Source organism: Metopolophium dirhodum, chromosome 3 (assembly GCF_019925205.1).
Source record: "Metopolophium dirhodum isolate CAU chromosome 3, ASM1992520v1, whole genome shotgun sequence".
NCBI classification, from domain to species: domain Eukaryota; kingdom Metazoa; phylum Arthropoda; class Insecta; order Hemiptera; family Aphididae; genus Metopolophium; species Metopolophium dirhodum.
The window spans coordinates 4,938,152-4,960,173 of NC_083562.1; the positions used below are offsets into that span (position 1 = coordinate 4,938,152).

At 28.7% G+C, this 22,022-nt stretch overlaps 3 protein-coding genes across 4 annotated transcripts; 2 read left to right on the forward strand and 1 right to left on the reverse strand.

Moving 5' to 3' along the window:
* Nucleotides 1-8,005: 8,005 nt before the first annotated feature.
* Nucleotides 8,006-8,911, forward strand: LOC132942217 (zinc finger MYM-type protein 1-like). Its single transcript, XM_061010536.1, has 4 exons — nt 8,006-8,128; nt 8,224-8,476; nt 8,572-8,829; nt 8,898-8,911. The coding sequence occupies exons 1-4, from the start codon at nt 8,006-8,008 to the stop codon at nt 8,909-8,911; spliced, it is 648 nt and encodes a 215-aa protein (XP_060866519.1).
* A 2,837-nt stretch (nt 8,912-11,748) lies between these two features.
* Nucleotides 11,749-19,379, reverse strand: LOC132940288 (zinc finger protein 271-like). Of its 2 annotated transcripts, none has more exons than XM_061007795.1 (4): nt 19,309-19,379; nt 16,845-16,926; nt 15,988-16,167; nt 11,749-14,487 (listed from the first exon to the last, which is right to left on the reverse strand). In XM_061007795.1, the coding sequence occupies exons 2-4, from the start codon at nt 16,889-16,891 to the stop codon at nt 12,669-12,671; spliced, it is 2,046 nt and encodes a 681-aa protein (XP_060863778.1). In that variant the 5' UTR covers nt 16,892-16,926; nt 19,309-19,379; the 3' UTR covers nt 11,749-12,668. The 2 variants fall into 2 exon arrangements, with proteins under 2 accessions (XP_060863778.1, XP_060863779.1); XM_061007796.1 differs by lacking the exon at nt 19,309-19,379 and adding an exon at nt 18,117-18,534.
* Nucleotides 19,380-19,545: 166 nt separating this feature from the next.
* On the forward strand, nt 19,546-21,109 carry LOC132941890 (uncharacterized). Its single transcript, XM_061010116.1, has 3 exons — nt 19,546-20,505; nt 20,613-20,913; nt 20,991-21,109. The coding sequence occupies exons 1-3, from the start codon at nt 20,398-20,400 to the stop codon at nt 21,107-21,109; spliced, it is 528 nt and encodes a 175-aa protein (XP_060866099.1). The 5' UTR covers nt 19,546-20,397.
* Nucleotides 21,110-22,022: the final 913 nt, after the last annotated feature.

Below are 22,022 nucleotides of genomic sequence, written 5' to 3' on the forward strand. Positions count from 1 at the left end.
CATTTATAGCGTATCAAGATACAAGATACATGATACTTTTACATTTCCAATCGAATTTCATTAACTTATACACAATTCACTATACTGTCTATACATTATAAATACATAATAATAGTATTTATAAATACTTATAAAGTCATTATTATATTAGAATAAGTCAATATAGGTACACATTATACATTTATAACTTGTATACATCACATATATAATTTAAATACACCAAAATTAATTAATTACATAAAAATTACATCTAAATTTATACTTATGTATAGTTGCTTTAAGTGTATAATAAAATTGGTTATGGCCTTATGGTCAAAAATGAATAAATAAATGAAATTTGTTTTGGTCTTATGGACTTAATAGCTATGGTTAGTTTAAATTAAATGTTATTTTTATAAATTAAATCTTAAAATTAATTGAAGAATTAATTTTTCAAACATTTTGTCTGATAGATTAGATCTACTGGGTGAGTGCACAAAACTATCAAATGAAAATGAACGCTCAACGGGAGCAGATGACCACAGACTTGTATTATATTTTATATATAGTTTTTTTATAGATGGATAATAATTTAAGCGCTATTGTTGTTCAAAATAGCACACAGCCCCATATGAAACTGGTATAGGCTATGGATTCTTTTATTATCAATGAAGATTTCATTCATAAAAATATTTTAATATTATAAAACATTTTAATATTACGGTATCCGTTGGTCAAACACGGAATTAAACCACTTTTTCATTTTCATTTTGACGACACTATTTCCGCTATATGTCCAAACACGGGCACATGGCTTTCAGATTTACGCTTTTCGACTTTCATAATAGAAATTCACTAGACTAAACCGGTTTAATCTATGGAATTTCTATATAGTATATATAATATTTTAGGCATATTATACTAATAATCTTGATAAATATTTGCGTAACGCCGTAACGTCATCATAATATATGATAATATAATAATAATAATTATAATGCTTCCAAAACCAAAGGCCAATGTCAATATGTCATAAAATGTATATACTTAATTGCCATTAAAAAGAAAAAATATGGGGGTGAGCATGCTTGGTAAATCACCTTGTATGCCCAGTATTTAATTTTTTTTGCCAGTTTTATTTACTTGCAAAATTTGAATTGAAATGTATTCCATACATAGTAATAGTAACCATAATATTTAAATATATATAGTTTCCATGAGAACGGTCAACTATACTATTAAAATAACATTTGTCTTTCACTTCATAATTATTGATTGTTTAAAGATTGCGCTTACAGTTACTCGCCTTCTTCTATTTAAAACAGAAATGTCTTCAAATACGCTAAACCAGTTAGATGACGTGTTGGATGATGTTAGTACCACGAGCCGTGCAATGGTCGCCGCCAGAAAGACGGTTCGACGTAAAAGCCGAGCCTACATCATGCCTTTGATGTCGTTGAGCCGGCAAATGGATTTGTACGGGGGACTATCGAGCCGTGCCAAATATTTCGGTGCCATGGCAGCAAAAAGACTGCAGACAACGTATTATGCCAACATTGAAGTGGCGATCGAGGCAAAAAGGAAAGCGCCCACCGGTTTAATAGACCAAATAACGGAATCGATATTCCGGAAGCTGGTCGCGGCTTGTCAGCAGGACTTGCCGCTGGTCGTCGGAAAAACGGTTCGTCGGAAACGCCGATTATACATCATGCCTTCGATGTCGTTGAGCCGGCCAATGGATATGTACGGGCCATTCTCGAGCCGTGCCAAATATTTCGGTGCCATGGCCGCGAAAAGATTACAGACAACGTATTATGCTAAGATTCAAGCGGCGGTTGAGGAGGTAAATCAAATAGTGGACCCGATAATCACCGATATATCGGCACAAAATGGGCGCCGATCAATGGCTTCGACTTCGGCCAGTGCAGAATTTAACGGCGTCGCGACAAATTATCATTCTAAGCCGAATATTGCGGCAATCGAATTTGAAAGCGATGTGCCGTCTGGTTCGAGGAGTCTGGATTCGGTGCAGGTAACCGGGAAAAACATAAAAAAAAGACGCCGTACGATTTGGTCACGCACAAAAAAATTTATAATGCGTATGTTGTGCTGTAGTACAGCTACTGAAGATTAAAAAATTATTGTCCTAACCTAACTTATGTATTATGTTCATGTATTATTTATAATGAAAATGTAAATTGTAAATTTGTATAAAAAAAAGATTACGTATGTATTATTTTTATGTATTATACCTACACGAAATTGCTTTGATTACAAATAATATATTATGTTTATGTTGAATAATTCAATATCGGTTTGAATTTTATGTATTATTAATAATGAACACTAAAATACAATTGAAAAAAAAGGTGGGCAAGTGACCCAGTCTCTGTGATTGATGTGTTAAATTTAAATTCAATGACATTGAATACGAAAAACGGTTCTGACTTCTGAGTGAAGACGATCTGCCATCCTAATGACAATATTACTAAGTATATAGGTATTATGATATTACTGCTGTTAAGATAATTTATTTTACTAACCAAACCAATAGTAAAATACGTAAAGTAGATTACAGTAATTTTTTCCTAATAAATTGCATTTTAAAATGTCCTGTGTATACAGCAAATAATATATACATTAATAGTTTCAAGTGGGTACCTACTCACAGTAAAATGTTTTAATTATAATAAAATAACTAAAATCATTATTCGTCATTTAATTATCTAATTTTATCAACATGTTAACTACACTTATAAAAAAAAATCGTGCAAACATATTTTTAATAATTTTCTTTTATTATTAAAATAACTATTTATGAAGAACCATGTATTAATTTTTTAAATCTTAGATATAAATAAAAATTATTTTATTAATATCTAACTCATAATAGATTGCAAGTTTTCATAATTTTGACAAATTTTGTCACTCATAAAAGAATATTGTAGATTTACGCTCAATTATTTTTTTTAATTTCCACTAATAACCTTTGAGTTTTATTTTAAGTTTTTTTACGGAGCCCCGCTTGTATCCTTTTTAGAAAACAATTCTCACTAATCAATCTGTTTGATAAGACGCCTGTTATGAGAAATGTAAATGATATTGCCAAAAAAGAGGTAAGTGAACTATAATATTATAGTCTATAGACAACCATTTGTCTATCTGTTTTAAATAAAAACAATTATATTGTGGTTTAGCGTACTGATCTTATTTTACTGTTATTAAAAATAATCAAACTATTTGGAGTGATATTCTTGTATTTTGATACATATTAAGTAGTAAGTACTAAGTATTCCCAAATTGTATTCCAATATAATATTTTGAATTGATTAGAAAATAAGTTAATAAGTAGGTGAAATAGTTAATAGACTGTATTATGTTAGAATAATATTAAATTAGTAAAACAAGATCATGTTTCTTTAAACATTAAAAGGTAGGTTGTATAATAAGAAAACAGAGTATATGATTTTATGATATACTTATCACTAGGGCCCGTATTTTAATGCAAAAAGAAACTTTTTTTTGGGTGATCTTAGACAATGATTTCCAAGTATAAAATTTGTTTCATGAAACACATACTTCAAATGGGAAACTTTTATTTTTCATTTTTTAGCACTTTATGGTCATTTTGTTAGTTTTAATACATATTTGTATGTCATACCTACAACTACTGTAGTCATTTTGTATGTCAATTTTAAGGTCATTATTGAAGCAAAATAAAATTTTTATGAACTGTATAAACCTAACCTAACCCTTATAAGTAATAACCTTTATATCCTAGCCCAATTATAAAGTATTTTTAAAACCAGTGTTTTTTTTATTATGAATATAATGCATTCCTCAATATTCTTAAAATATAATTTAACAATATAATCATTAAACATACCTTATTAATATTATTATAGGTGGCATGTCCGAACCAAAGATAACATTGCGCGTGTTAGGCGCGATGAAGCACAAGCCGCTGAAGATGAGAAGAAACTTAAGATGAGGATACAGTTAGCTGTATAATACAGTAAAACCTGTGTAATGTGGAACCTGAATAACGTGGAAACCTGACTTTTATGGAAAAATGTTACGGTACCGGCGAACCTAATGTAGTTTTAAATACATCGTTCCCTGAATAAGATGGAACCTGTTTAACGTGGAAATGGAAACAATATTTTGTCATGAACCTGTATATCATGGAAATATGTACATGTACTATTTTAAAATTATCAGTCAATGAATATAATCTATATCAATTATATAGATTATTTCGTTGAAATAAGTTTATTTTATCTATAAGTGTCGTAGTAGTGTTCTGACGTAGACTGCGTATAGACGTATATTCAATATGACGTCCAAAAATAAATGTTTAACACTAAATGAAAAAATTAAACTAATTGAGTCAAGTGAAAAAGATAAATTAACAGTAAAACAAATTTAATAATGCAACGTGTCATCCGCATTTAAATTTATCAAATGTTCGTTTAGCGTGGCTTCCAGCTAACACGACATCACTTACCCAACCAATGGACCAAGGAATTATTTATTCGATTAAAGTAAATTATCGTAAAATGGTTTTACAATCGTTATTAGCAAGTATGGATAGCATAAAAAGTGTTAATGAATTGTCAAATAAAATTAATATACTAGATGCAATTTATTGGTTGAATAAATCTGTAAACTTAATAAAACCATTTACAGTCAAAAAATGTTTCATAAAAGCCGGGTTTAATTTAGTTTTGGACCAGCCAACAGATGCCATTAACGATAACGATAACGATTTTAAATTGCTATGTTCTACAATAAATGAAAAAGTAGATAGTGATGAATATGTTAACATCGATAAGCATTTATGTACTAATGATACTGATATTATTACTGATACTACAGTGAAACCTTGCACTTCAATTTCAATAGACGTTGAACAATCCAGTTCCGAAGACGAAACAGATAATGTACCATTGCACGGCAATGATATTAAAACGTATAAGAACGCCCTCCATGAAATAAAATGATTAGAAATGTTCGCATTGGATCAAAATAATGAAAATGAACTTCTTGAATCAATTCTCAACTTGAAAAATTTAGTAGAAAAGAAAATGGCAAGTCAAATAACAAAACAAAAAACATTGGATGAATTTTGGAGTAAAATCCAATAATAAATAATATGTAAAATATATGAAATAAATAAATTAATAATAAATAATAAATTACATTTGATAAAGATCCATCGGGAAAATTTTTTTTTACAACCTGTATTAAATGGAAACCTGTTTAAAATGGAAAAAATATCCGGTCCCAACGGTTTCCATATTACACAGGTTTTACTGTAGTTTGTTCGTGTATTATGTTCATACTGATTAGTGATGACCGGCACAGTCGGCACACAGACACAGTTAAATTGTCCATTTCCCATTTCAATCTAACCATTTCACTATTCAGTATTTCAAAATTTCAAATAGGCACGTAACGTACCATATCTCGTAATATCGTGTGATCTTTTATATAATTATATACCTAGTATATTACTTATACTAGTTATATTAGTATGGTTATACATTTAAATTCGTTTAAAAAAGAAAATGTTAAGTATTTTTAATAAAAAAAAAACTCTGATGATCAAGTAAATGTCCCCTACGCCTGCGTCTCCAATAAATACTGAAAATATAATTGCAGATGAAAACTATGAAGAAAATGAGTTAAATGATGTGCCTATAGATGATGAATTTGTTTTGGGTAATTTAAGTTCAGGACCGCGTCAGCCAATATTAAAGGTAAGTAGATTTTTAATTACAAATTATATGTATATTAATATTATAAATAAGATTTTCAAAAATGTTTAAAAAGGAGTATCCTAAGACAAAATTTGGAAGTCAAAATCGAGGATTTACACCTTCTCAATTTAGTGATTTTAATTGGCTCGAATATAGTATTAAAAAAGATAGCGTGTTTTGTTTTCCATGTTATATTTTTGGAACTGCTCGTCAAACGGAAGATACATTTACTGTAATAGGATTTAATAACTGGAAAAAAGTAAGTTGCATAACTATTCTTATTAGGATTCTAATTAGTCTGAAGTTGAAGTACCTATGTATTTCAAACATAAAAATAAAATGAAAACTAAATTATGTAAGGTCAGGTGGGGTAAGAGCCTAACGGGGCTAGTGCCAAATCGGGTTATAAAAAATACAATCTTTCAATTTTAAAGTTGATTTCATGAAGATTACGAAGTTCAATAGGAATCGAATGTTGTATAATTTTGGTTACACTTTAGGTTATTAAACACAGCAGTTATCACTATTCAAAAAGCTAATCAGTTATTTACTCGTATTTTTTTAAATCGACGATAATTCAGTGGTCTAGTTAACACGCCTAAATTGCTCAAAATAATTTCAAATTAGGTAAATAAATGTTATTTTATATTTATAATAATATTTAATTTATGAGTTATGCCAATTGCATGATACAAATGAGTATTAGCCGATTATGCATTTCCCCCGTGTAAAGTTCCACACGGGGAATGTGCGACATGATTTATGGGAAAAGTGCGACATGCCTTATTTTGTTAAATAGTTAAAAAGATTTTATAAACATTGTTTGTGACTAAAATATTTATGAGTTACAAATATTCATTTTTAAATATGTAAATAGTTGACAGTTAAATTTTGAATATGTGTTAACATTATATCAATCAAAACTTAAAAAAACTAATATGTATTAGCTATAAATTAAAAAAAACTGATGGTCTGTCAAATCTTGATAAAATTAAAATAATTGAATTCTTTCAACGGAATTTCTTTGAAGATTTTCATTAGTTCATTAGTTCTCACTAGAGGCACTTGCCTCGGCCAAGGAATACCTTGTATACAGCTGTATTAAAAGTACCGGTTTTACACTTACCCCGGTAGCAGGGAAAGTGCGACACTTTTATTTTTTTTTAATTATTTTTTTTCAACTAAAAAATTATCGAAACACTTTTTTGAATACAAATTTGAATTTCTGATACGTTCATTAATGGATGATAAAGAACTATGTTCCACGTAAGAATACAGTAATATGGTGTTGTTCCATTAAACTGAGATTTTGCAAAACCCCGTCGCTGTTACCCCACCTGACCTTACCTACTTACTAGGTAAATTTATAGGCATAATTATAATAATTACAATATATTTTACACAATATTTTATTTAATCATCTATAGCTTTGTGGATCAAGAGATTCAAAGACCAAAAAATCAAAACTAAGTTTGCACGCTTCAACATTTAATCACATTAATTGTATGTCAAGATGGTTAGAATATAAAAATTTATTAAAACAAGGTAGTATCATCTCCAAATTATCAACAGCCAACAAGGAGCACATTGACAAAAATCGGCAGTATATTAAATGTTTAATTGACATTGTTATATTTCTTGGACGGCAGGGTCTTCCATTTAGGGGTCATCGTAAAAATGAAGATGCTTTAAATAAAGGTAAGTATAAACAAATAATATTATTTGTGATTTTAATGATTTGTTTACCTTTAAAAATTAAGTATAATATTTTAATTTCTTATTTAAGGTAATTTTAAAGAGCTATGCATGTTGTTTTCAAAACATCATATTGAGTTTGAGAAAAAATATATTTTCAACTCTACCATACTAGCTGGGCCATTCAAAATGATTTAATAAATATTTGTGCTTCATATGTGAGAGATAATATTGTTTCTGAAGTTAAAAAGTGTGGCATGTTTTCCATTTCATGTGATGAAGCCAGGTAAATAAAAATAAATATTTTTAAGAATGATGCTTAGTTATTTTGTAACAGTTTAAAATAATAAATCAATGTGTTTGAATACAGATCTCATAAAGAAGAGCAAATATCCATCTGTATCCGTTATACAAACAATTTAGAAGTGAAAGAAAGTTTTGTAGGATTTGTTGATGTATCATATAGTCAAAATGCTGATGCATTATATTCATCTATTATCGACTTTTTACATTTTTGTAATCTATCTGATATTCCAATTGTTGGCCAATATTTTGAAGGAGCAAATGTAATGTCTGGTCAGAAAGGAAGTATCCAAACTAAACTTAAGCAAATTTATCCATACGCTATATACATTCATTGTATGGCACACAAATTAAATTTAGTGATTGTGGACACATGCAGATATTTGAAAGTAATCCTCTTATTTATTATTTGTTTAAAAAATGTTTTAGTACTTAGTACCAATTAATAATTTATAATAATTAAAACCTTATTTTGTTTATTTAGGATCTTAGAAAATTATTTAATGGACTAGAAGCCATCTACGTACATTTCTCATATCCTTCAAAAAATAAAAAGTTCTACGAAATTCAAAATCAACTTGGTTTGAAAAAAAAATCTTTAGTTCAGTTAAGTGAAACAAGATGGGCCTGTCGTTTTAAAAGTTGCAGCTCAGTCATACAAAATTATGGTGTATTAATTCAGTCTTTAAAAGAGGAAATTGATGCTCAAAAAATTAAAGATGTCGCTGAAGCAATTGGTATTGATTTATGTAGATTTGTATAATTTAATGGCAACTATATTTTATTTTATTATTCAGTGAAAAAAATATTGAAATTATATTTTTTGTTTTAGGTATTATTTCAACAATTAAGTCTGATGATTTTGTAATATATTTATTCATATTAAAGGAAGTGTTACAAATTATTCATATACTATCACTCCATTTACAATCAAAATCAGCAACTCTGGGTAAATCTAAATCTTTAATAACTGGAGTAATTACAACTTTACAAGAACATCGTGATTCTGAACAACATTATAATACACTTCGGAATGAAATGCTTGAATTTAGCACTAAACATGAAATTTATCTTGAAATTCCTTTGGAATGTAAGAAAAAATATAAAAATACTGAATTAATTTATACTTTATGATTATTTATTTATTTGGTTATACAGTACTCCCTCGTTAACACGAACTCGGTTAACACAAATTATTGTATAACGCGAACCGGTTTTTCAGTCCAGAGAAAGGCTCTATACTATAAGATAGGGGTTTTTTTATTTCCTCGGTTTATACGAATTATTTCGGTTAACACGAAACTCGAACAAATTTTAGGTACCATATTGTCGTTTTGTTGATTAACACGAACAGAAAAATGTCAATCTGTACATATGTATCTAATTGTTTTAAGAAAGCCTGGAACATTGAAAACGACGCCAACTTAACCCCCGAAATACACATTGAGGATGTAATTGAGGACGATTGGAATAAATTGTTAGCTGTAACTTCTGATGAAAATGCTCAAACTTTTTCAAGTTTTATACTAATGGATAATGATCTCGATATCTGCGATGAGAATGCTGGAGAAGATGGAGAAGATGAAAACCCCGAAATCTCAGATCAAGAAATTGAACCTACTGAACCTCCAGTAGATAAACCCTCTCGGGCTGATGTGTTGGCAGCCTTTGATACCCTCGTAAAATTTTCCCAAACCAGTGCAGAGTTAGATTGCAAATTTGATAACCAGTTGAACAGCATCAGAAAACAGTGCTTAGAAAACTATGAAGTTACATTCACCCAGAAACCTATCACTGACTTTTTTAAACCGACGTGAGTTTTAAATTAATTTTTTTTTGAAAAAATGTATTAAAAATATTTCTTTATATATGTAATGTAGCGTAGTAATTAATTAATTAAAAATATTTCAAATATTTGTTTATATGTAGTATGTACCAAAGAAATGAAAATTTTTATTTTGAAGATTACTTAATAAAAAAAATGTATTTGAGTGTAAAATAACGTATTAGATTTAACCTTCTCTGATAACACGAACAAATTCGTGTTAAGCCTATCGGTTTACACAAATTTTTTTAACACGAACATGTTATTTTGTGGTCCCGTCGTGTTCGTGTTAACGAGGGAGTACTGTAGCTGTATCAAAGAAAAGATTACGAAAAGAACCATCTCTACTTAAAGATTTTGTTTGTTTGTCAACAACCAGTGCTAGTGATGATCATACTGCAAATATTGTAAAAACGAAAAAAAACTATTGGAAAAAGAAAGCTTATTATTGTATATTAGATACAATGATAAATATTTTAAAAACAAAATTTTCTGAAGAATGCCTCTTCAGTAGATAATTTACTAAAATTGAATTTTGAAGGTTCTTCATTTTTAATTAATCATTACAAGGTACATGTAAAATACATTATTATTTTTCAAGCATTTAACTTATGTTTAATATTTTCTCAGGATTTATTTGGAATTTGTAATCAGTCACTGATGTCTGAAATGTCTGTTTTAAAAAACATTCTGGGTGAAAACTAGTTTAGAGGAAATAAAACAGCATTTGACATTATATGATGGTAAAGTATTTCCAAATTTTAGTACAGTAAGTACAGCGACCTGTGAGAGATCATTTTCTACTATGCGACGTATAAAAACATGGTTGCGTACTTGTATGAATCAAGATAGGTTCGGCAATTTAAGTATTATGAATAAAGAAAAGGACATTCCTATCAATAATGAAGACATATTAAATATTTTTGAAAAAACCGAGATGCGTATATAATTACATTAAATATCTCTATTTATTTGAATAAATATTTAATGTTATTATAATATTATATATATATATATAAATGTACTATGTATGATACTAAACTACTTTTAGAATTCAATAAATACAGATACCATTCTTAAGTATGTACCTATAAATTATAATTTAAAAAAAATGTGTTGGGGCTTGAGCCCCCCCCCCCCCCCTAAACATTTTTCCTATTTGCGCCACTGTCTGCCACTCATATTATTGTTATATTATTATTTATATGTAAACATTATTCCCCTATTGTTCGCGACCTACCCTAACAAGTCTATACAATATAATTTGTTTTGTATGCAATATATCAAGTACGAATAGTTCAAAATAATATTGTACTTAGTCAACCCCTCATGTCCGATAACTTAACAACGCCGAGTAAATCCCGCGATCTGTTGAAGTGAAAATTAAAAATATCAATTTGAGTATCGTTAGCTTATTTGGTGGATCTATTAAATGGCGCATTCAATATATAGTTAGTTTTGTGCAATTGATTTTGAAATGTATAAAAATGTCTAGTTTGCCTTTGGGGGACATTTATAAAACTAAGCGATTCAGGACAATCAATGTAACCATTTTTACTGAGATGATAAGTTTATTCTGTGTAATTTTAATTTCAGTTATAGATTTAATAATCTTGTCCAATTTATCTGAAAAATTGACGATGGACATAGTAATAAAAATAAAGAAAGAATCACAAGTATAATATAATATAGAAATTGATTTATTACTATTAGAAAAGAAAGACGGGAAGTATATAATGTGAATACTTGTTGTTACTTGGGAAAAGGTTAAAGCTCAACTGATGTATGTTATTAACGGTTCAAATATTTCTGTAAAAAAATCGCCTAAGTAGGCGTTGAAAGTTTCAAATCAATAAAGCATTTAGTCGTTTGAATAAACTATATAAATCGTTTTGTATACTTCTTTCACCACTACACCACAATCACGACCAGATTGTCATAGTAGGACACACCACATCAATGACAGCCTGTCTCAAATTAGCTCCCCGGTGGGGAATCGAACCCCGCCACACAGCCTTGGGGACATGATTACATTTTGTGAATGTTTTAAAATTATAAAATAATAAATATTTTGACAAAGAATACAACTAAAATATTTCCTAATTATTTACACAACTTTTTAAAATATTTTGAGAACTACATAATTATCCTGAAAATAACTCACCATAGTTCGAAAATATTTTTATGCTGTATAAGCGGTCTCCTGCGTGACAGGCAAGGATACTTACCACTATAATATCAAGCACTATAAGGATCAACAGTTAGATAACTAAAATAATGATACTTTAATGATGACTAAATTGAAGAAAACTAATGATAATATGAAAATATTTTGTTTTTTTTTTTTATTATTTATTGAAGGCTTCAAAAAGACGACAATCGTGTCCATAAATTCAATACATTCAATTTTCAACATTTTTTTTTAAAAGATTTATTTAATTATTATAGTGAGGTGTCGTCGATCCATTGTTCTAGATGTTCGCTGTAAGCCCGTTTATCTTGATAAAGTCTGTGATGAAACCCACATGAGTTCGAATAGTTTGATAGTTTTGTGGTTTGTAAGGATTGAATTCTGGATGCTTCGGGCTAGTTGCATTTTGTATGTACGATGGTAATTAAGATGATTCCGCTAAAAAAGTCACTTAAGATGAGGACATTATTGTGGTTTTTGGAGAATGAGATAATTATAGCTTCGAGTACCGCGAAAGTTTCTGCAGTAGATATGCTGGAGAAAGGGACGATTTTATGGAGACTGTCATCTTCGGTATGTGTCATGATGAAGCCGGTTTCATTTGCTGTTTAAGAAGCGTCTGTATAGATGTGGAAGTAGTCTATGAATTCACTGTTTATTATTACGTAGAATGTTTGATGATATCAGACTATGGGGTGTATCTTTTTTGTTAATTTGGTATTGTAATAATTGGTTATTATTTACTATCGTAGTAACTAATGTTATATTATATTGATGATAAAGAACTCATTTTTATGTTATTTAAATTATAAAATAAACTGTAAGGCAAAAAAATTATTTTTATATGTCTTGATTGATATAAATGTGTTCGAAGAGGAAACCATTGGTAACAGATATCACGTTTATACGGTATTTATCTGTTATGTCTCATTGTATGACGTTTTAAATTGTTTTTAAGAGAAAAAGCTCGATCACATTCATCACATTTATACGGCTTTTCGCTGGTGTGTGTACTTGTATGCCTTATTAAACTTGATTTCACGGAAAAAGCTCGATCACATTCATCACATTTATACGGCTTTTTACCGGTATGTTTCCTTGCATGGATTATTAAACTTGATTTCTGGGAAAAAGCTCGATCACATTCATCACATTTATACGGCTTTTCGCCGGTATGTGTCCTTGTATGCTTTGATAAACTTGATTTATGGGAAAACGCTTGATCACAGTTATCACATTTATACGGCTTTTCGCCGGTATGTGTCCTTGTATGTACTGTTAAATTTGATTTCTGAGAAAACGCATTATCACAGTTATCACATTTATACGGCTTTTCGCCCGTATGTGTCATGAAATGATTTATTAAACTTGATTTCTGAGAAAACGCTTGATCACAGTTATCACATTTATACGGCTTTTCGCTGGTGTGTGTCCTTGTATGCCTTATTAAACTTGATTTCACGGAAAAAGCTCGATCACATTCATCACATTTATACGGCTTTTTACCGGTATGTTTCCTTGCATGGATTATTAAACTTGATTTATGGGAAAACGCTTGATCACAGTTATCACATTTATTCGGCTTTTCACTGGTATGTGTCCTTGTATGGATTATTAAATTTGATTTCTGGGAAAACGCTTGATCACATATTTTATATTTATAAGGCTTTTCGCCGGTGTGTGTCCTTGTATGATTTATTAAACTTGATTTCTGGGAAAAAGCTCGATCACATTCATCACATTTATACGGCTTTTCGCCGGTATGTGTCCTTGTATGCTTTGTTAAACTTGATTTCTGGGAAAACGCTTGATCACAGTTATCACATTTATTCGGCTTTTCACTGGTATGTGTCCTTGTATGGATTATTAAATTTGATTTCTGAGAAAACGCTTGATCACAGTTATCACATTTATACATCTTTTCGCCGGTATGCGTCCTTGTATGCATTGTTAAATTTGATTTTGATGCAAACCTTTTCTCATAGTTATAACATTGAAACGGTTTCTCGCTGGTATGTGTCCTTGTATGGATTATTAAACTTGATTTCTGAGAAAACGCTTGATCACAGTTATCACATTTATACATCTTTTCGCCGGTATGCGTTCTTGTATGCATTGTTAAATTTGATTTTGATGCAAACCTTTTCTCACAGTTATAACATTGAAACGGTTTCTGGCCGGTATGTGTCCTTGTATGGATTATTAAAATTGATTTCTGAGAAAACGCTTGATCACAGTTATTACATTTATACGGCTTTTCGCCGGTATGTGTCCTTGTATGGCTTATTAAACTTGATTTCTGAGGAAACGCTTGGTCACAGTTATTACATTTATACGGCTTTTCGCCCGTATGTGTCCTTGTATGATTTTTTATACTTGATTTCTGAGAAAACGCTTTATCACAGTTATCACACTTATACGGCTTTTCGCTGTTATGTGTCCTTGTATGGATTATTAAACTTGATTTATGAAAAAACGCTTGATTACAGTTATCACATTTATACGATTTTTCACCTGTGTATGTCCTTGTAATCTTTGGTAATTTGGACGATGTATTATCCAATGGATTTTTCCTTACGCAGTTTGATGTCAAGTCCAAATTCATACAAGTAATGAAATCTGCAGAATTGCTTTCGCTTAAAACTGTTCCTTCAAATTCAAAACAGTCAATACAATTTACTTCAGTTTTTATTTCGGTATCAATTGTGTAAATATTCTTTTCAGTTTTAGTTCTAAAAAATAAAATTAAGTATTTTAAATATGTTAACCTTTGTCAAATAAAGGAAAATAACTTTTAATACATAGTATGGATTTTTTAATTATGAATGAGGGTGCACCTTATAACCAAATTGTTATAAGTTTTTTCAAAATATTTTATTAATTGTAAGTACATAATATGGACGAACACTTATAATTAAATAATATTAATATATAAATATATGTATTTTAAAATATAATATATAATATATTCAAATATACTTAACAATATTCATAGCATTTTTTTGTGGATGTGTACAATGATAAGTAGTCAAAATAATATTGTTCAACTACAGTTTTTTTGGGGGCTAAAATGAGCCTTTTTTATTTTGGAGTTGAAATTTAAAATTCCTTGTAATTATCAAATAATTGGACAAAAGAATGAAAGATAAACAGGAATTTTTTATGAATAACAGTTTTTAACAAAATCAATTTCTTATTTTAGATACTAAACGGATAGATGAATGTATTTATTTATTTATTTATTAATCTTTACGGGCTGAACACTTTTACAAGGTTGCGGTACACATAATATAATTTAAAATATACTAGGATAGATATACAACAATATTAACTAACAATTTAAAAACGAGGAGGAGGGACATTATACGCTGTTATAAACCCATTTCATTTAGTAGTAGTATAAGAATTAAGATATGTATGTATTGTTATATATATATTTATATATTATATATGTGTATCAGTGTACCCGTCTGAACGAGCTCGGTCATATTATATGGCATTTCGCTTCGTGGAAAGTATTCAGCTAAAACTAAAAGGCCCTACCGCGCTCGTCTCGAAGGGAAATCAGTCGTAGTCTAGCAGAACCTCTGAACTCATGTATACTTAATTTGCTTTACGTTGCTTGAATAAAAAGATTCCCGTTCAAACAGGTTAACACCCAGGAAAGAGTTGGGGGTCAGCACATCAAGGGTCCTGCTACCTGCACGATAAGCTAAGCTATTTATTTTTTGACCCAACGGTGAAACGGGGGTCTACTCCTCCATCATGTTTTTGAAACAGCATTTAAAAATAAAGTGTCGTCAGTCGGCTTGGTCAGCTACAAACGCACACAAAGATGACGGGTGACAGAGATAGTGGGAGTAAGGGTGACAGAGTGAGCATGTGGAGATAATCGCACGCACACGGAAACAATATTTTTTAAATAACTGCAGCCTATTGTATAAAAATTAACATGTCACATTGGACACTCAACTCTGATCATCATAAATAAACTAATGGGCTGACGAACTGTCAACACTCAGTATCATTTTCGAATAAATACAATGATTTTATATTGTTGAATTCAAATTTAACATATCATCCAATACAGTGACTCACTTGCCAACCATTTTTTTTTATTAATTTTTATTAACCATCTCTTAATAAGTTAAACATCATGTTTAAAAGAAATTGACAAAAATTAAAATTGTGTCAGAAAATTTAATATTAATTAATACTAATTTAATTCATACCCTTTTTGAAATGATCGACTATCATTGTCATGGTCTATTTCTTCAATAATTTCCTCTTTGATAATTCCATTAAATACCTCTTGTTCATCAATATTTTCCTGTTTAATAATTCCGTTACATACTTGATTGTCATGTCTATTGAGTGGGATTGAAGACAATTTGTGTATTTTATCATTATACCTAAAAAAATTGATTTTTTTATCAGTATGTACTAATGGGTTACTTATGTATAAATCAGATACATTGCACAAATTTAATAATAAATACATAAATTAATAAACCAACAAGTTTTAAAATGTAGGTTAATAATTAATTTATTAATGACACACTTATTACTAGGGAACGGATTTGAAGGCAATATAATCAGTAAAAAAAGCATTTAAAATGTAAAAAAAGGCATTTAATTTATATAAAAAGACAATTCATAAATATACTACAAAATAAAATAGTGAACACTTTTTAAACACTTTCAAATGCACTTTTATGCTATTTTGTATAAATAAATAACCTTTTTCTTTAACCAGGTTTGCCCTAAGAATTAGTAAAAACAATATTAAAAATTAACTGACTTGAGTTATACCAGTTAATTAATTGCAAAATAAACTAGTTTGTATTAAAAAAAAATTGACTACCACGGTTTTTTAAAATTATAAAATCAACTGAAATTTAAACACAAAAAAGTCATTTATAAGTACAAAAGGCAAAAAAAGTAAAAAAAAAAGCAAAAAAATGCATCCGTTGTATAGGAAATCAAGTGAAACACATTTTTGTATAAAAATTTTTTTCTCTTTTGATTAATAAAAGAAAGGCATTTGCCTTCAAATCCGAACCCAACTAATTACAATGTTTTTGCTCACTTGGAATTTATCCCGCAATCATCAGTAGTTATTCCTAATGGTTCCATATTATGTCCTCTATTGTTTGTTTTTCAATTAAATACTGTGAACATGAACCATAACAATATTAGGTACCTTATATTATCAAACCTTTCAATTGCTATGACCAACTTGTAAGAAGGGTTTGTAAGGTGTCTATTTGTACATATTCTTTTCTAAAAATTTTTATTTGGACTGCCACAAATAAAAGGAAAACACTGATATGTATTTAATATTGAATATCGAGTCAGTATTTAGTGTTTAAATATATTTTTGAAATACATTTTCATCGTGTTTGTACAAAAATCTAATTACCCAGGACAAATTTATAACAGCAATAAAGTATATTATGAAGAATAAGTTATAACAAAAAAAATAGTATTTACTTAAAAGTATTTAAGTCATTCCTCAAATACTCTTAAATTAAAGTATTTAAAATACCACCCAAATACTATAAATAATAAAGTATTTGAGTAATACTCTAATACTTTTGAAAAAAATTTGAAACAGGTACAAAAAACAATAATTTGTGAAATAGTTTGTTATAACAAAAGTTTGTTTATTGCTTTTTAAAAACATGTTCCGTTCAACAATTAAAATTCTTATCAGACATGTTAGTTGTACCGCAACTATGAACTTTTCTCTACAGAGTTATACAATAATTTAAAGCTATATGTATTTGGATATCTCATAATATTGGATAATGATAATTATTGATAACAATTTTCTTAGTAAATAGGTAGGTAGTAGGTACTTATAATTAGTAATAATAATTTTGTATAATTAAATTATTATAAACTATAAACTATTATGTATAATAGCCTTTAAGCAGAAGCTTTTTACATATATATTTTGTTATTGACTTATGCTAATAGTGAAACTGACTACAGATGTATCTTTACAATATTTGTCAACAATAAAATGTCTTCTGGAGAAAAAACATCAAATCAACGAAAACCGATACCAAATTGTCTGTAAGGCATAATTAATGATAAATATATTTTTTTTTTTTTTTTTTTTTTTTTATTAGCTTTTAGTCGGATACTATTACAGCTCAAAAATGATAAATATATAATATTATATTGTTATAATGTTAAAGCAAAAGGTTATGAAGCTATGTAAGATTGTTAGTGTTGTAAAATATTTGAGTAAAAGTAAAAGTATGTCAAATACATTTTTCTGCCATGTCCAGGCATCCCGGATGAAGTCAAATATACAAATACCTATGTTATTATAAACTTACTAGATAATTACCTAATTTTAATGAATTTTGGTGTCCCGGATTTCTAAACACTAACTAAATTTCCATGACAAAAAACGAAATAATTAAAAAAATAAAATAGGAACCCCGTAAAAGGGGGTGAATAGGGTCAATTTTAAAGGTTTTTTGAGAATATCTCTTAGAGTTTTAAACATAGGTTCATTATTTTTTTTTTTAATGAAAGGTAAGATGTCTTCCAATATAATTTATTATAAAAAAATACATTCCCATAACCGGATTTTTTTATATATTTTTTTAAAAATGTGACCCTATTCATACCCACTATGGGGTGAATAGGGTCACATGATTATTTTGCTCTAAAAACCTATTCACACTGTCCCAGAGGTTAATAGGGTCAGAAATATAAATTTTTAAAAATGTTAAGTTATACCTATGAAATGTATTGATCAGTGAAAAATAGTTGAAAGTAGTAAAAATGAAAAAAAAACACAATTGAAGTTTAAAATAATAAATACAGTTCTTTAATTTTTGAATTAATAATACAATATTTAAGCAATAGGCAGGTAATAATATTTTTTTAACAATAGAATAAGCACCTTCATATAAAAATAAAAATAAACAACACTGGCTTTTTAAAGAATTTTCTTAAACGCGTTATTTATTACGCATAATAATATTTTCTTTTTTATACCTAATACTAATTTAACATTTTATTCAGTCCTTGAATTCAAATCTGTTTTTAATCAAACTTAACAAACTAATAGGTACAATTCTTAAACAACTAATAAGTAGGTAGATATGTAATACCTATAACAATCCAGTCTTTAAATTTACTTTAGATAGGTAATGACATTTTTAAATACTAAATAACATAGGTAACTTTTTACTACCTAGGTATTATATACTGTTTAAAATATCACATAGTTTCACAGTAAATTGCATTCGACCCCTGTGCAGACTCTTTGGTGGAGGAACTATCATTACAATATCATCTAGCTTAAATGTGTAGAAAAATATATTACGTACGTAGGAAGAAATCTATAGGTACCAATTAATATATACACACTGACCCTATTCACCCCAAAAACAAATTTTTTTTTGTTTTTTTTTTTTTAGATTTTTAAAAATAATATAAATATCTATTATATTTGAACGAAAGAAATATTTTCGAGTTCAAAATAAGTTTAAGTAACTTAAAAAACTTATTCCGTGCATTGTACTTACTTTGATCTGCGATTTCCACATGAAGTTTATTGAGCACATGATAAGGTTCAGATTGCACTATCTACTGATAATAGAAAAAAATCATATCATATGATTGTGACATATCTATAATTTTGTAATGCGTCTCTAGTTTCCAAAGACACATTAACATTATTGATATCATTATTATTTTATTTGTTATCACATTAAATAAGAAAAATACAAGACACTGACCCGATTCACCTCCATGACCCTACTCACACCCTTTTATGGAACAGTGAACACATTAGCAAACCGCTTACTAAAAGAACATTTTCATCGTTATTTTGAGGTTATAAATTAAAATTGTTTACTACTAACCACGGTCTTGGAAGATAAGGTCGGACACAAGGTGGATATATAGAGGTGTAAACACTCTGATTATAAATTGATTGAAAAATGTACACCATTTGTGATTGCCACCGGGAGCGCTGACTACCCGATGAAGGCTCATAATGTTCGTACTTCTATACGAAAATACGATTTACAATGCTGAATGCTTGCAAGTTGTAATGCCATAAAAAATAAAAATATAAGATATCAATTTAATTTAAATAATGAATAACTTAGATGGATTTTTATTAAATAATTTTGAAACATAAATCTATCTTCAATTATACAATTATTGATAATTATCCACATTTTTTTTGGGAATATTGATTTGTGGAGTAGTTGTAGACATGTTGCCTACCTATTTGTGTTATAATTAAAAATTTAAATTTATGAATTTATTGTAATGATTGTCATATTGAAATATATTGATTAAAGTACCTACCTAATTGTAAATTTGTTATTTCCTTAATTTGGTACCACTACTTGTCATAATATGTTTATTTTTGTAAAAACATATTGTAGTTATTCTAATAATGGAATTATTGAAAATACCATCTCACTACTCAATGTCTCTATGGAAATTATTTATGTGTATAATAATAGTACCTATTTACATCATATTATTATCCTAGTGTACCTCTTTTGGCTTTTGCATTCTTTTAAGTATCTACACAACCTACTTTTTTTGTACAAAAGGTGGTATGAAACTTATTTTTGTAACTTATCGAGTATTGTAGTATGCCTCTTAAGTGTTTTGTACCTGGGTGTAACTCTGGGTTACCCAAACAAAATAAAATATACAAACAGCAGGGAGTAAAACTGCCTTCAGTATTCCATCCTCCTGAGGTAGATATTTCTTATACTAATTAATAATTAATATATATTTATATTATTATGTATATGTATATTCAATGAAAAGTTCATATTAGGGTAAATAATTCATTACTTTTTAGAACATGATTGATACATGGAATTTAAAAATTCCACGAGCAGATAGATTATTAACCAAAAAAGATGGAGTATGTGAACTCCATTTTGCTCCTGAAGATATTATTTCATATAGGATATTTGAGGATGCAGCAGGAAATGAAATAAAACATCAGCTCAAGAGAGTTAGTTTAAATGCTAACGCTATACCATGTATTTTCCTTAATTTACCATCTTATTTCAATAAAAATATTAAAAAACGAAAACCTCCAATGGAAAGGTCAATAGTACCAAACAATCGCAAAAAGAATAAACCCAGTGATTTAAATATAAGGTATAATAATATTATGAAACAATAACACATTCCTTCATTAATTTAAATAATATTTATTAAATGTCTATACAGCCTGTAAATGAAATAATTAATAATCCTGAATTGGTCACTGATATAAAAGAAAAAAATATAATTGAACCACTCAGCTACAATGTTCATACTGATGCAAATAACATTAAGTTACCATAATATAAATATAAAATAGTAAAATACTACTTAACTACTGGTACATGTTTTCCAATCTGGATATTAAAATATATGAATTAAAAGTACCATATACACACATTGTACATATTAAATTAAGTTACACTATTTAAAATTTAAAATATTAATTATTAGATCATGAAGTCCACAGTCCTCGTAATTACTAAATATACTAATTAGTAATTAGATTAATTAGAATAAAATGCTAAATTGCATAATGTGCCATACAAAATTGAATGTGTTTGAGCCTTCATCGGGTAGTCAGCGCTCCTGGTGGCAGTTACAAGTGGTGTACTTTTTTCGGCCCACTATCATAATGTAAAAGATGGGAAGTGTTTACACCTCTATATATCCACCTTGGTCGGACAACTATACATTATCAGCATTCCGCTTAGTGAGGCAAATCCATTTCAAAATTTGGCCGCTGTACAATTGAGCGCTGCCCCGCAGACTTTTTTTGAGGTTATGGCATTATAGTATTATATAAGATTAAAATAACCTTCGACCATATAAACTATTATAGCTAGTTTATTATAAGCCAACTAGTTTATATGTTCGGAGAAAATAATATAATAATATAGTTCATAAAAATAACCCCGAATGCCATATAAATATTGTTCTTAACCTCAAAATAACTCTAACCGGCAGCGCTTTTGCGGCAATATGGGAAATGTTTTTGCCTCATTAAGCGGAAAAAACTGTTAATAGCACTATCATGGATGAAAAATATCATAACAGGTTGAATAAACAATAAATTACATTATCACAATATCACTGGCCGCTGAATTTCAATTATTATATCAACTTATTGAACTTAAATAACAATCTTACATATTATAAGGATTCATTATTTGAACAATTAACAATGGAAATAAATCATTATACGTTAATTTTTATG